This window comes from Zosterops lateralis (assembly GCF_965231275.1).
Source record: "Zosterops lateralis genome assembly, chromosome: Z".
In the NCBI taxonomy this organism is placed as follows: Eukaryota; Metazoa; Chordata; class Aves; order Passeriformes; family Zosteropidae; genus Zosterops; species Zosterops lateralis.
The window spans coordinates 13,387,710-13,402,677 of record NC_139800.1 but is presented as its reverse complement, the minus strand read 5'-3'; the positions used below and the strand labels follow the sequence as shown (position 1 = coordinate 13,402,677).

Below are 14,968 nucleotides of genomic sequence, written 5' to 3'. Positions count from 1 at the left end.
CAATTTTTTTCCAACATATGGGCACGGGGTCTTTGCAAATAGGCAAGTGTACATAGCAGGCCAGAAAACATTTTAGATTTTTCAAATTCTAACAGAAGGTCAGATAAGAGAGAGGAGAATGGGAGTTCTAAATTTCAGACCTAACACTCCTTTAAAGCATTCTTGACTCACTGGTATGTGGAATAACCTACTTATCTGTGTCCTGTAAATCAAGGTTCACAGTAAATTAATTGGTAATCTTAAAAAAAAAAGTCTGGCCAAGTTGTCTTCCGAGATGAATGTATGCCAGGAAAGAAAAAGTAATTTCAGAAATAGTATAGATGATAGTATTAAGATTAAGAATGTAAATTCTGCGCTGATATACACTTAAGTGCAAGTCCTGTAAAGATAAAGGATTGTGTAGTTTATATATCAGAATTTGCTCCTCATATTTGACTGAAAATTATCTACAGAAAAGGATTTCTAGCAGCAGATTTTACCACATCTGCAGCTTTCCTGGCATTGCCAAAGTCAGGAAATTAGGACAATATGAGACTATTGTTCTAATTCCAACACTAAAGGAAATAACAGTTCTGACATAGGAGCCAGATTTTTGTTGGCTTTTACCATGTACAGAGGCAAGGTGAGACAGTATTTTTGCCAATGAATTATTCGCTTTGCTTCCAAGACTGGAATTTTATATTATCCACTAAGTCACCATATCAAGACAATAGCATTGCAACACCATCAATTCCCTACCAATCGCTCTAAATTTGAGATTTCAAGGTAAGCCACTCCCATTACTTACGCAGTCAGTCTCCAGCTGCTCCTTGTCAGCTAAAGATGCTTGACACAGTAGTTAATTCCCAGGGTACATCGATACCAAACAGCATATTTATGTCATTCCAGAAAGGAATTGTTCACTAACCACAGCAGACTCTTCCTGTAAATCCTTCACAAATCCCAGCAGTTTCTTTTTAAAGACTTTCTGGATCAGCAGCCAGTCACCTTCCAGACCAACATGTTCTCAGCTGAGTTCAACACAACTCTCACAGAGTTCTCAGCTGAGTTTTCAGGGATTCTTTGAACACAGAACTTCTTAAATCCTAAAATTCAGTTAATAAGTCCAATTCTGGGAAGCAATTACTTTGACAAATATATCCAGAGGATTAGTACACCTCATATATTCACTTTGTTCTTTTATAACAAACAAAACAAACATTAAAAAAAAAAAAAAAAAAAAAAAAAAAAAAAAAAAAAAAAAAAAAAAAAAAAAGGAAATAAAGGGCATTTTGTGCTAATTACATGTTAGCATGTTTTATGTACAATGTAGGACCTAGACAGTACATAATTTTTAAGAGCATAAATTTTGCTATTTCCAGATATTCATAGGTGAGATTTTCAGTACCTGATTATTTTTACTAAAGTGGTCCACATGAAAACATGCACAGCTGATGATCTCCCTATGAATAGGGGTTTCACATCTTAAATGCATGACAGCACTAGCTACAAAATTTTAACAGGTCCAAAATAAATACACGAGTCTTACTGTACATCATTGCTTGAGTTATTCCAATCAAGTCTCAAGTAAAACCCTCAGCTGAGGCAAAAGAGGAGGAAACATGAAAATTGGTATTCTTCTTGGAACACTAGTTGATTTTTAACTGGTGAAAACTAAGTCTGTTTCTACAGCAAGAGTGCTTTGGATCCTGAGTTTCAATAGCAAAACAGAGCTTTTGACCCCCTAAGGCACATTATTCTCTTTTAATTGTTCATTTCCTCTCTACTGTTTTGTCTGCAAGAATTGAACAGATTACTATCATTCTAAAGAGTTTGCTATCTATAGGAATTCCTCAAGAATTTGTGAGGCAGAGATGCATTTGCCTCCAGCATACATGCAAATATTTAAAAACAAGCCATGTGAATAACAAAGCAAGTTTGTGAAAAGAGTTGCATGACACCACTTTAAAGAAACTTCTATAGTAATGTGAAATTTTAAAATCATTGTTATATGTGTTGTGTTTCATTTCTTCACTCTTCTGTGAAGTTGTTGCTTCAACAGCAGCTGCTGTGGTCTTGTCAACCTTCACCTGCTTCATCCTCATCCTTCATCTGCTCTTCTGTCATCTCAACATGTCAAGAAAAACAAATCTTGTAATAGTGGTTGAAATATGTCGAAAGTATAGTCTATTCCATGATTATTTATATTTCTTAGAATATTTCCTAACAAATGAGCAAACACTTGATTCTTAGTTCAAAAGCTGGGATTAGTTTTCCACTTCTTAAGAGGTACGTAAGTTACAAGAGAGCATCAATGCCCTGGAGAGATTTTCCAAGAGGTTGAGCAGATCCAGACTTTTCCAGGTTTTGAAGGACATGACCCACAAACAGAAGTCTCCCTTTAGTAAAGCTGGCTATGTAACAACACAGTCTTTACTACTTGCAAGAATTTTTATAACACAGCGTGAAGTCCCGCTGCAGAAAGAGTTATGTTGTGATTCACTGACCAATATAAACACCATGTGATTGGAATGAGACATTACCAAAAAAAAAAAAAATCCCTCAATATTTATTGAAAACAGAACACTTAGTATCTGCTGATTAGGCACTTGCAGGACTTGTGGTTACATTGCTGATTTCTTCAGCGCTTACACAGATCCAGATCTAACAATCACCTAAAAAAACAGCTCATAGCATTAAGGAGCAATGGATTCAAAGCAATGGAAGTAAGAGATGGTAGTTTTCTCACTCTAAACAAATATATTAAATACCATGTGGAAAATAGCTCCTTACCATGGCGTTTTCATATGTATCACTTCATTTTACATTGTCACATACATTTTATTTTACTATCTAGCTCTTTGGTACCACCACAAAGCTTGTATTTCCCTATTGGGCATAACAGAGCACTGGTAAAACCCAGGAAGTCCTACTTTTTCTTTCATTTCATATGTATTGCAAAGTCTGAAGTGATAATATCTCTTTGGAATGACATGTGAAGTAGATCATGAATGGCATCCCTGGGTGCTTTGGTAAAAGTAACTGCAGTGCTTCATCTAGATTCATTTGGATAATTACATGGCACTGATGTCAATTTAGCCTCTTAGCTTCTTCTATAAGAGTTCTTGTTCAATTTAGCCTGCCAGCCTTTTCACATTTTTCCCCTTTCAGCAGTTACTGAATTTCAATGATAGTTGAAATACAAATTTCTCTTTGGGGAATCAAGCACACAGAGGATTGTGACAGGGCAATCTACTATTTTAAAGTTGTGTCAAGCAGGATGAATCTGTATTTATCTAAGAAATACATCAAAAATGTGTTACTCTCATGATGTTTTGCACCTTAGATTTTTGCAATTTAAAAATACAGCTTTACAGGATGCCTACTTTATGTATTTAATAGCATCACAGAAACATAGAAAGGTTTGGATTGAAAGAAACTAAAAATCATCTAAGTTTTAAGGTCCCTGCCATGGCAGGGATTTCACCCACTAGATCAGATTCCTCAATGCCCCATTCAATCTGCCTTGAGCACATTCCAGTGTGGATGAAGCATCCACAACTTCTCCAGACAACCTGTTCCAGTGTTTCACAACGCACACAGTGATGAATTCCTTTGGAATATCTAAACAAAGCGTACTCTCTTTCAGTTTAAAGCCATTCCCTCTTGTCCTATCACTACATGTCCTTGTCAAAAATCCCTCACTAGCTCTGTTGTAAGCCCTCTTTACATACTGGAAGGCCACAATAAGGTGTCCCTGGAGGCTTCTCTTCTCCAGGATGAAAAACCCCAACTCCCCAGCTGTCTCAGCCTACCTCTGCAGGAGAGGTTCTCCAGCCCTGTGATCATCCTCCTGCCCCTCCTCTGCACCCACTCCAACAGCGCTCTGCCCTTTTCACGCTCAGAGCTGGATGCAACCCCGCGGGCAGGGGGGCACAATCCCCTCCCTCCACCTGCAGCCCACGCTGCTTTGGGTGCAGCCCAGGACGTGAATCAAGTATTTTTTTCCCCCTCCAAAATACTGAGAAAGTGTCTTATATGATGAGCGTGAGAGTTCACAGCTTTTATCTGGCATTCCCTGCCGCAGAGGAGCGCGGCCGGGCAGGCGTGTGGCTGTGCCCGCGCTGTCCCCGTCCTGTCCCTGTCCTGTCCCTGTCCTGTCCCTGTCCTGTCCCTGTCCTGTCCCCGCGCTGTCCCCGTCCTGTCCCCGCGCTGTCCCCGTCCTGTCCCTGTCCTGTCCCTGTCCTGTCCCTGTCCTGTCCCCGCGCTGTCCCCGTCCTGTCCCCGCGCTGTCCCCGCGCTGTCCCCGCGCTGTCTCCGTCCTGTCCCTGTCCTGTCCCCGTCCTGTCCCCGCGCTGTCCCCGCTGCCCGGCCTGCCCAGGAGATGTCGCTGTGCCCCGCGCATCCCGCGCTGGAAAACCGGGAGAGCTGAACACCAGGAAAACGGGCGGGCAGCGAGGGGCGCCGTGCGCCGCCCGGCTGCTGCTCCGGAGGAACAGCTCTGCAGCGCTTTCCCGGGGCAGCCGGCGGGCTCCTGCACAGAGAGAGGCTTTGGCAGGCACGGTAACACCGGGGAACAACACCTGAGGCTCCGAGCTGGTGGTTTAGGACATCGTTCCTGCTCCTATAGGATCAGCTCTGAAGGTTTAAAAAGACCCCGGTAACCGATTGTTATGAAAACCTATGGCTGGACTGAACCCTGCTGTAGGTATTTGAGGAGTGCGCACCACAAACATCAGGAGCGCGGCAGTGTTGCAGCACTGCACCCGTGTTTAAATTTGAAAGCCGAAAATGAAGGGTGTTTGCGTGTTCCACTTGGCACATTCCCCATGGTAGTAGCAAAGAGATAGGAACCACTGTGCTAATTAATGAGCCCACAGGTGACAAAGTGAGAGTAGGGACTGAACAGAGGAGAGGGCAGGATGAGAAAGCAAAAATAGGCTCCATGGCTTCATTATCAAAATCTTTCTAATTTCTTGTCCTACAGAGTAGAAAGGGATCCTATAACCTTCTGCAGCATTTTGCTTACAACATGAATTTAAAGAGTATTCAAAGCATCTTTCGTGCTAATTAAACCAGACAGTTTCAAGTATGCTTAATGCAGACATTTGAAAGACTAACACAGCTGTTTCTGGGAATAGATACAGCTGTCTCACAGTGACTTGCAGTGACACGGTGACTTCTGTTTTCATTTGAAGTGTAACCATGGGTAAGTGTATCTTTTCCCACATATAATGGGAATAAATAAAACAAAATTTAAAAGTGGTATTTCTGTACTGTACATTTATTAATGAAATGCAAAACTGAAGTAAAATAAGTCAGGCTATCATCACAGAATTAATTAGGAACAGCAATAGCCTTCAGCAATCTGTAAAAGCATAATATCACAACTGGCCAGGCTACTGCTTCACCTCAGGGTTAAAGTTTCCTCATCAAGTGAATCATTTGCTAGCAAAAGAGAAAACAGCTGCTTGAACAGATAACAGGCAATGCTCCAGGTTGGGTTTATCACTATTTTAGTCAGTCATACATTCAGAATTGCATTTTTATATTATTTCTGGAGGACAGTTTAACAGGAGAAGAGTCAATAGTTAAAGCAGCCTAACTCTCCTTACTCATAATACTCCTCTCCCACAATAGTCAATTAAACAGTTGGCCATTAATGTTAATGATTTTGGACTTTTGAAAATTTCCTTACCTTCCAACACAGCCTTTCTAAGTTTAAAATAAAATGGCAGCCTTAAAGCTTTAATTACACATACATCTGGAAATCCTGCCCTGCTATTAATGCAATAAAGAAGTCAGTATCTGGTAAGTACTGAAGTTTAATTGCCTTTCTTCATTACGCCATTAGCAACCAAAGATCTCATATTAACTATGGTAATGGAGCATGTAAGGACAACAGAGAGACAGAACTCTGAACAATAGCCAAACAAGAAGGAATAAAAGTATCTTATTTGATTACTTCTACCACTAGGGCAACTCTTACTGCACTAACAAATCAAATAAAAAAATCTTCACCATCAGTTGCCATAACACATTCTGCTTTACATTACCAAGCTCAGCTACAGCGATTTTCTAGTGAACATACTAAAATTTAGAAATTATTTTCTCTCTTTTTTGCACTTTTCTCTTAATTCTTGTTAAACAAACTATTGACCTTTGTAGGCATTATCTGCCCTGCAATTATAGAGTAAGTAGCAAGATGATTACAAGCCAGAGGTTGTAGAAGATCCTTCTCTGGAGGTGTTTGAAGCCCACCTGGATGTGATCCTGTGCAACCTGTTCTAGGTGAATCTGATTTAGCAGGGGGGTTGGTCTAGATGATCTCCAGAGGTCACTTCCATTCCCAAACATTTTGTGATTCCATAATTACACCTCAGAGAGCTTTAGAAGTCATCAGTCCTGCTTTGCAGACACATGCAGTAGATGAAATCACAGGTTCAAGCTGTTAAGCAACAGAAGATGAAGATTACTCGGACAATGTGATAGCATTAAGGATTTAGAATTGTCTTTACTATGCTGCTGGGGGAAAATAACTCTACCCTCTTCTGGAAGCTCTGAAACATGAGCTTTCATTGTAGCTCTCCCTGCACTCTTGTGTCTGACTCCCTGACATGCTGCAGATGCCTCTGCTGTGCTTGTAGGTCACTAAGACTGCAGATTCAGCCCTTCAGGCTCCCCCTTTTTGAGCAGAGATGGTTCCCTCCTCCCACCAATAACATGGTGTCCTGGGGTGACCATGCCCAAATTTCACGTATGCACAGCTTCTGCAAAAACGTCCAATGCACTTGCTAACTTCACAGTTTAATTAACCTGAAATCTGCTCCATTCCTGCTGCCAAGGTGCAAACCTCTTCCTTTACTAGTTCCACGTTTCAATTAGAAGAAATACAAAGTTTGTACTTATTTCCACGTATCCCTTGGAAAAACAAAAGATTAAAAAAAACCTTTCACATTATTTGTGTAATTACTATTCATAATTATAAACAGCACAATATTGCAATAAGAAGAGGTGCATTAAAGTTTTGCCTTCATTACTCCTGCATGAAAGCCGTGCATGTGTTGAAGCCAGTCATGACTGCAGCACTATAAATAGTGGTCTATTGTTGGTGGATAAAAGATGAAGCAAGTCTCACAGCACTGGAACACAGGACACTGTATTAAATGTTAAGCTCTGCCTGTTCTAAAAGTGAAAGACAACATCAACTGATAGACTGGTCTGTGGGTAAGACACACGGCTGGGAAGGGCTCAGCCTGACTCTGCAGCTTCCCGGCACAGCAGGAGCAGCAGCTGATCTTTCTGCCTCAGCAATGGCAGAAGCTGTCATAAGACACTGGGTGGAAACTCCTGTGCGCTACCAGGAGCAGTTTGTTGACCAAGACCTGGAAGCACACAAACTGAACCACCTTCTGTATGCTTTGCCAGGCCCTGCCACCACTGCACCAGGCAACCAAAGGTGCACCACAGAGAGCACGGCTGGGGCTGGGAAGAGTGTCCAGGAGGAGGAAAACACACGCTTTCGGGTCCTGCTGGACGTTGTGCAGTTCCGCCCTGAAGATATCATTATCCAGACTTTTGAAGGCTGGCTCCTGATTAAAGCTCAGCACGGACCCCGGATGGATGAACATGGTTTCATATCCAGGAGCTTCACCAGACAATACAAATTACCTGATGGAGTGGAGAACAAAGACTTGTCTGCACTTTTCTGCCATGATGGCATTTTGGTTGTTGAAATGAAGAACTCAGTGGAAAAGAATTAGAACCATGTCTATAGTCATCGGTGAGATAAAATCATTCTTAATGTAACAAAATAGTATCAGTCATGCAATGCTGTTGGGTGTAGTAAGCATGTGACTGTATTTATTAAAGTAAAGGAAATTCTTTGTATATGTTTTTCTGTATGCTGAGTTTACTGTCTGATGTGAAATGTTATACTGCTTGCCTCCAGCTACACATAGGTAGAAAACCCAGGCTGTTTGAACAGTAGCAAACTTGGGCTAGTCTCAGCAGGAGAAAAAAACCACCTATTCGATAACATATTGAAAATAGAGCACAGTTTTGAGTTAAGTAGCAGGAATTGTATTTCTAAGGAATAAGCATTTGTCATACATAGGCATAAAAATTGAAGAGGGAATGGATAAGTTGTGATATTATGGAAATTTATGTACCAAAAAAAAATCTATTTTCTAATTTTTGAGATTAAAGTCCTCTCTCTGGAAAAGCACATGAAGGGAAAGATAGCATCAAGAGAAAAATCCCTATTTCCACAGTTCAAGGTTTTATACCAAAAACTGTCAAGAGATTACTTTTTAGAAGTGTGTTGCATGTTTCAAACTATAAGAAAAAAGAATGTATTTGCTTGCCTTATTTGCTTGGAAACACAAGAAACATAAATTATACTAAGTAATTTGAGAAAACCTTTGAAGACATTTTAGTAAATTGGTTTTGTTTACCATAACTGAAGAAAAAAAATTTGCTTACAAAAGCACCAAATTTTTGTGAAACCTCAGTAATAAAAAGACATTGCCCTTGCCCAAATGCCTTTTTTTCTTACACATTTTAGATAGTCTTGTTATTTAATCAGATGAGTATTTAATTATCCATGTTGCTTGACAATTTAGGCTGAAATCCCACAACTCCGTCTTCAAGAGCCTAATTTTTCTGCCAATAATAATCCCCAGCTCCCCGTAGGAACACAGGCTCTACATGAATCTAATTTTAAATGCAAGGGTTCCTTACTGCAGACACAGCTTTAGTTTCTGTTCCAGTGTCTCACATTTCAGGAGAGTGGTGAAGATGAAAACATATCCACCTTCTATATCTAGTATGTGGTCTTCTCAATATTAAGAAGAAATAATGCTATGGGTTTGAAAATACTCACACATTTGAGGGTAACTGCATCTGAAAGTCAAACTGCCTCCTTTTATGTGTACTGGAGACTGGTGTGCTATGAATAGTAAAGGAATGTGGAATAGAAAGTGCCAAGTTAAATACAGACACTTTATCACAGCCATCTGCTGTTTGGACAAATCAAAAACATATTCAAATGAAACTGAATACAAATACAATTTTAAGAATACAAGAAAACTGTGATGAACAAAACCTGGGCTCTCACCAGCCGAAGCTAGAGAAATAATTTTGTTTCAAATGAAAATTCTAAGCCTGTATGTCTGGACATGTCCATTTATGACAAAGATTTACAGTAGACTTGTTTTTTAGACTTCAAGATATTTGAAGCAACTTATTTTAGAAAAGTGGGTAGTACAATTCTTGTATTTTACCTATTAATTTTGCTAAAACTCGCAAGAAATTTGTACAAGAAAGGCAGAATAAAGTCCGAATTGTAAATTTCAATCACATGCAATTATATTTTTAATATACCAGAAGACAAGAGTGTAATGTTTTCTAACAAACCAAACCAAATATAAAACATATGTCCCTGCACTTCCACTCATCCCCACACTTTTCCCTCATATTGCCTGCATTCAATTTGCATATTTGTTTAAGATCAAACAGCAAATCAGATCTAGATTTCTACATCTAGGAGCTTCATCAGACAGCAATCTTGTAGAAGACATAACATGGGTTTAAGAAACTGAATTCTGTACAAGCTTAAACCCATGGTTTCTACACCACCTTATGGCACTAACCCAATATGGATATTGGGACAGTGTTCAGGATCAGAAGGAAGCAATCTGCTTTTGGTGATTTTTGTTTACAGAGAGTTTTGTAAATTTTATCACTTAAATTTGCAAGTTATTATAAAAACTATTCTAGCTATGATTGCAGTGATGATAATCATAGCCCTATAGACAAGAAAGATGTTCTAAAAAAACCATAACTGATTTAATTATTTCAAATTAGATCATGGTTAAACTACTGGAAACTTGGCAAGGAATTAGACCATAGAGCCAAAATCATATCATCTGTTCTATATATGTTAACACCATGGTTACACACAGGCCTGCTTATGTACACAGGCCTGCCTCACAAAACTGGATGGAAAATTTTTACATCTGACTGTTCTGTATTGCAGGTCACTCTGCATCACTCTGTGCCCAAGTTTATACTTGCTCACAATGTCATCAGTCAGAATCACTGGAATACCTTGACCCAGACATGGCATGGTTGGACCCAGCCAAACTTTACCTTCTCTTGTAGACAGATCTTTACAAAAGCCTACATCCATGCTCCTTGGTAAAGGGGAACTTCCCCTTACCTGGCACCTGACTGTCCATGTAATAGGGACCACACTGGAGTATGGACTTGCCACTGAATTCCTGCATTTTAGGACCAAGAAGAGCATATGAAAATGTTTCCTTCCTTTTTTTTAGTGGTGATTTATCAAAATATTTGGATGGATGATTTTTATTATTTTAAAAATTATTATTATTATTATTGATTATTTTTATGTGTTTACCAGAAAAACCTCAATACTTGGCTGGCAGTTTCTGAATAATCTGGAAAGACCTGTTCTCACATATTTTATATGATATTTTACTTTTATAATGTGATTAGAACTGAACGTGAATGTCACGTAGAAAGGTGCTAATATTGCTCATGGGCAGCAGACTGAGATATTAATCAAGAGCAAAGGATTTCAGAACAGCTACAGCTTAAGACAGGTTTAAGACAAGCTGATGTGGTTAACTTGGGAACCGTGAAATTGGCTGTCTATAAAATTCTGGCACAGAGTAAGTGATAAGCCTCTGCAAGCCTTGCAGACCAAGTGTTACCAAGCCTTCTCAGATTACCTTTGTAATTGATCAAACTGCTTCTCCAAATGGATAAAGATGATTTCATGCATGAATCTAAGCACTGTGAAAAATGCCTTCATAGAGAAGAAAATGTACCAATATGGCATTAGTCTCCAAAAACACGATTTTAAAAAAAGAAAATTTCCATAAGATTCTTGTGGGCAAAAAGCCCAAAAATGCCTTTCATTGCCTTGCTGCCTTTTTATAATTTCTGCTGCACCAAATGAGCTCTCACCCATTTCAGAGCTCTCTACAGAGTCCAACACTGGTAATACAGTGAACCAAGGCTGACATGATACCCACCAGTCACTCAATAATGACTTAGCTGCAGTGTTGGTAAAGAGAAAAAGAAATCTCTGGGGTATCATGGTGGCAACATTCCTGCCCAGAGGGGAAGGTCTCACATTCCTTACTTCACAGCCAGGAATCAAAATGTTCCTTTTTTAATCTGAGTAACAGTAGAAGACTGGTTTTTAAAGTGAGTAGGAATATTCCTGAAAATACTAGGTACACCTTCTGCTGTTTGAAAGACATGCAGACCTCTGTCCTGCTGACTACCAGAGACAGTGGCTGGCCCCTCTCACCCAGAGGACAGCAGCTCAATAGCCCTACACTGTGAACACAGAAGTCTAAAGAGTTACACCTGTACACTACATTGGAGTTGTGAGCTGGCCCCACTTGTGCTAACTCTGGAGCCAGAAGTCCTGTCCCTCTGTGCCAGCTCAGGTTCAGAAAGCTCAGACTATCTATTGCTGTCCTCAGGCTGAAAAGTCATCCCTTATTAAAATAAAACAGTTGGACATAGAGACAGGAGAAACGTGGCACTCCAGCTCAGGACTCTCCATTCAGGTTAGTGCTAGAGTGGAGATTTCTGCTCTCAGTGCTATGGTGGGCTGCATTTTCACCACAAATCCCACCAATCTGGTTTAAAATTAACCCTCTTGAGCCACATGGTAATACTGCTGATGCCAGCCTTTTTAAGGGGAAGTATGTCTAGCAGCAGCTTGCACAAATAGAATTGATACAAATAGAGAATAATTCACAGTTCCTCTCATGCTTCTTGGTGTGTTTACTGTGCGTTGGGCTGACCCTGACCCCAGTGAGCACTGGTGAGGAAGCATACCACTGCTGAGCTCTGCTATGTGGCACAGAAACAACAGCAGGCAGGTCTGTGCATGAGGAGGAGACAGAAAACTGTAGAACCAGGGTAGGTAGGCCTTGGCACACAGAGAGCAAGGAAGTCCACTTTCTTGAGAGGTGTCTCAAGAAAGGACGGGGAGCAGGAAAAACACTCAATGTGGTTTGGATTATATGCAATAGATAGATAGATATAGTCATGGTTTAACCCCAGCTGGCAACTCAGCCCTGTCCAGCCACCCACTCACTCCCCTGCCATGGGGTGCGTGAGAGAATAGGAGTAGTAAAAGTGAGTATACTCATGGGTTGTGATACAGACAGTTTAGTAGGAAAGGCAAAAGCTGCATGCACAAGCAAAGCAAAAGGGACTAAGTGACCACTTTTCATGGGCAGGCAGGTGTTCAGCCACCCCCAGGACAGCAGGGATCCAACACATGTAATGGTGAACTGAGAAGACAAATGCCATCATACCAAATGTCTCCTCCTTCCTCCTTCTTCCCCTGCCTTTATCTGTTGAGCTTGACCCATGTAGGATGGATATCTCTGCAATCACTTGTACCCAACTGCCTCGGCTGTGTCCCCTCCCAACTCCTTGTGACCCCTCCAAGACTCCTCGCTGGTGAGACACAGTGAAGAGCAGAAAAAGCCTTGACACAGTCTGAGCACTTCTCAGGGAGGGCTAAAACATCCTCATGTTACCAACACTGTTTCCAGCAAATTCACACCACAGCCCTATAGCAGTTACTGTCAAGAAAATACACTCAATCCCAGGTCAAAACCAGTAGATACATATAAAGAGACTTGAAGACATAATATTTAAACCTTCTACAACAAACATTTGACTTCTCTGTAAAATAAGCATTTTTAGGGGCTGAGAAAGACATTTCAAAATCATTTTTTTTCAAAATCATAGAATAGTAACACATATATGGACTGAACCCTTGGTATGCTAGATTGAAAGAGTATCTTCAGCTACTATTTTCAGCCACGTTTCTTTCCACTTGCACATCTCTTCAATTTTCTTATCTATTAATTGTACATTCCATCATGTAAGCAGATAGCATGCCAGAATCTCCCAAAGTTTCATTTGTTCTTAGCAGAGTTGGATGACATGGGGATCAAAGTGGGAGTGCCCTACCTGAACTAGACACCCCAAAATTTCTAGTCAAGTCCTCATCAGCTCAAACCGGTTTACTGAATCAGTTTAAACTAGTTAACTTGTGTAGTTGTCCCTCTCACGGGCTCTGCATGGAGTTGGTTTGATCCAGCAAGACTTCCTAACTCAGGTGCCAACGTGCAGCCTCCAGTGCTGGCTGGAACCTTTTGCTCTACCACCACAGTACCAGGAATAGCAGCTGGCTGCTCCTGCAGCTGATTCAGACACCCAGAGGCACCACATGAGTAGTTCTCTGTCTGTGTCTGACTTCCCACAAGAGGTAAGATGGGATCTGAGAATGTTTTGGGTTCCAGTGTCACTAACTTCTTTATTTTTAGTTCCACTCCTCATTTTCCAGGATATACCATTCTCCTCTCAGCCTGGACACAGGAGTCGTCTGTTCCACAGACATCACAGTACCACACTGGAGTAAGCACGAAGAGCAGGCATGGCTTGTGTCTGTGAATAAGCTAATTTGGAATTTGGATGTTTGGTTTAAGTAAGTCGAACTCTTAACTAAAAATGATTCCATTGATCATAGCTATAATGAAAAATTAATTAAGGGGAATGATTTTCAGAGCAGAGTGTGACTAATAAAAACACAATTCTTGTACTCTGTCTTACAAGGCAGACAAAAGCTCATAAGCTACCTGCTCTGGTGACAGCTGTATGCATTTTAATAACAGTTCAATTACATTTTGCAACTTTACCACAATTACCCAAGCGCTGGTGGCATGATTAGTATGTACTGTACAAGACACACCATAAACACAGTCTCTGCCTTAATGTATATATGGAGCCTCAGGACTTGATCCCAGAATGAAACTGAGAGACTCAATACAGATTAGGAGACTATGAGACTAAGTGAAGAAATATGAACTCTAGACCCTATCATAATAACCATAGCAATATTTAACTTAAACCTTCTAGAAACTTCAGTCTCAAATGGCTACAGTGTTAAGACAGATAAGGTTTCCAGATTTATTTTATTCCAGATTTAAAGGTCAGAAGGATCAGTGATGATCTCTAGTGTGACACCCTGAACAGAATGCACATTATCTCACTTGATAATTTCCTCATGAAGCCAGCCCATAATATGTTTGAAAAAGAACACATATTTAAATAAGAGATGAAATCTTTATTTAAAGACTTCAGTTGATGGAAAACTCATCACATCCCTCCAGCAGTTGTTCAAGTGTTAATAATCATCACGGCCTACAAAGAGCACGTTTTCCCTAGTCCTCTGAAATTTGCTCAGTGATAATTTTACCCTAAAGCTAAAAGTTATACTCTGGACAGCTCTTGGGACATTCTTTGTACTATCCTTTTTTCTGAGTTACAAATATATAAAAGCATAATGCTTTCTACTAAACACTTTTATTAGCTGCTAATAGAATAAAAAGGAATTCACCAAAATGAAAAACTGTAAGTATAATTTTTCACCATAGAAATAAATATTGAATAACTTTGCATATATTCAATACCTTTGTACCTTGTGGATATCTGTATGATCACTGGTAATTTTACCATATTCACTTCCTACTCACTAAACTATTGCTAGGGTTCTGTTTCTTGTTGAGTAAATCCTGACCTTCCACTGACAATAAAATTTTTAAGTTTGCTACCAACTTCTTATTTTTTCCATTTCTACTTTCACTTACTCTTTTATAATACTGTATTTTAAATCTGGATAATTCTGCTTATATGAGCACAGTTCTGTGTTTACGGGTACCAATAAACATTCTAAATGCGTACAGAACAACCAGAGCCAGGGTCTGACACTGTTTCCCTCAGCAAATAATAATCTCTTAAAATCTTACTAATGGTAGGGGATGCCTAATATGTCTTTGCTTTGAACTCCCTCCTAAAACAAATGTTCAAAACAAGGAAGCACCAGGCTGCACCACCTGTGATAGGGAATTCAGTTTCTCACAAA

General features: G+C 40.1%; 1 protein-coding gene across 1 annotated transcript; it reads left to right on the top strand.

Annotated features, from left to right (window-relative positions):
• Positions 1–7,145: 7,145 nt before the first annotated feature.
• Positions 7,146–8,431, top strand: HSPB3 (heat shock protein family B (small) member 3; the record flags this gene model as incomplete). The annotated part of the gene is made up of 1 exon (XM_083883002.1): positions 7,146–8,431. One exon carries the CDS (start codon positions 7,146–7,148, stop codon positions 7,740–7,742), a length of 597 nt encoding a protein of 198 aa, XP_083739128.1. The 3' UTR covers positions 7,743–8,431.
• Positions 8,432–14,968: the final 6,537 nt, after the last annotated feature.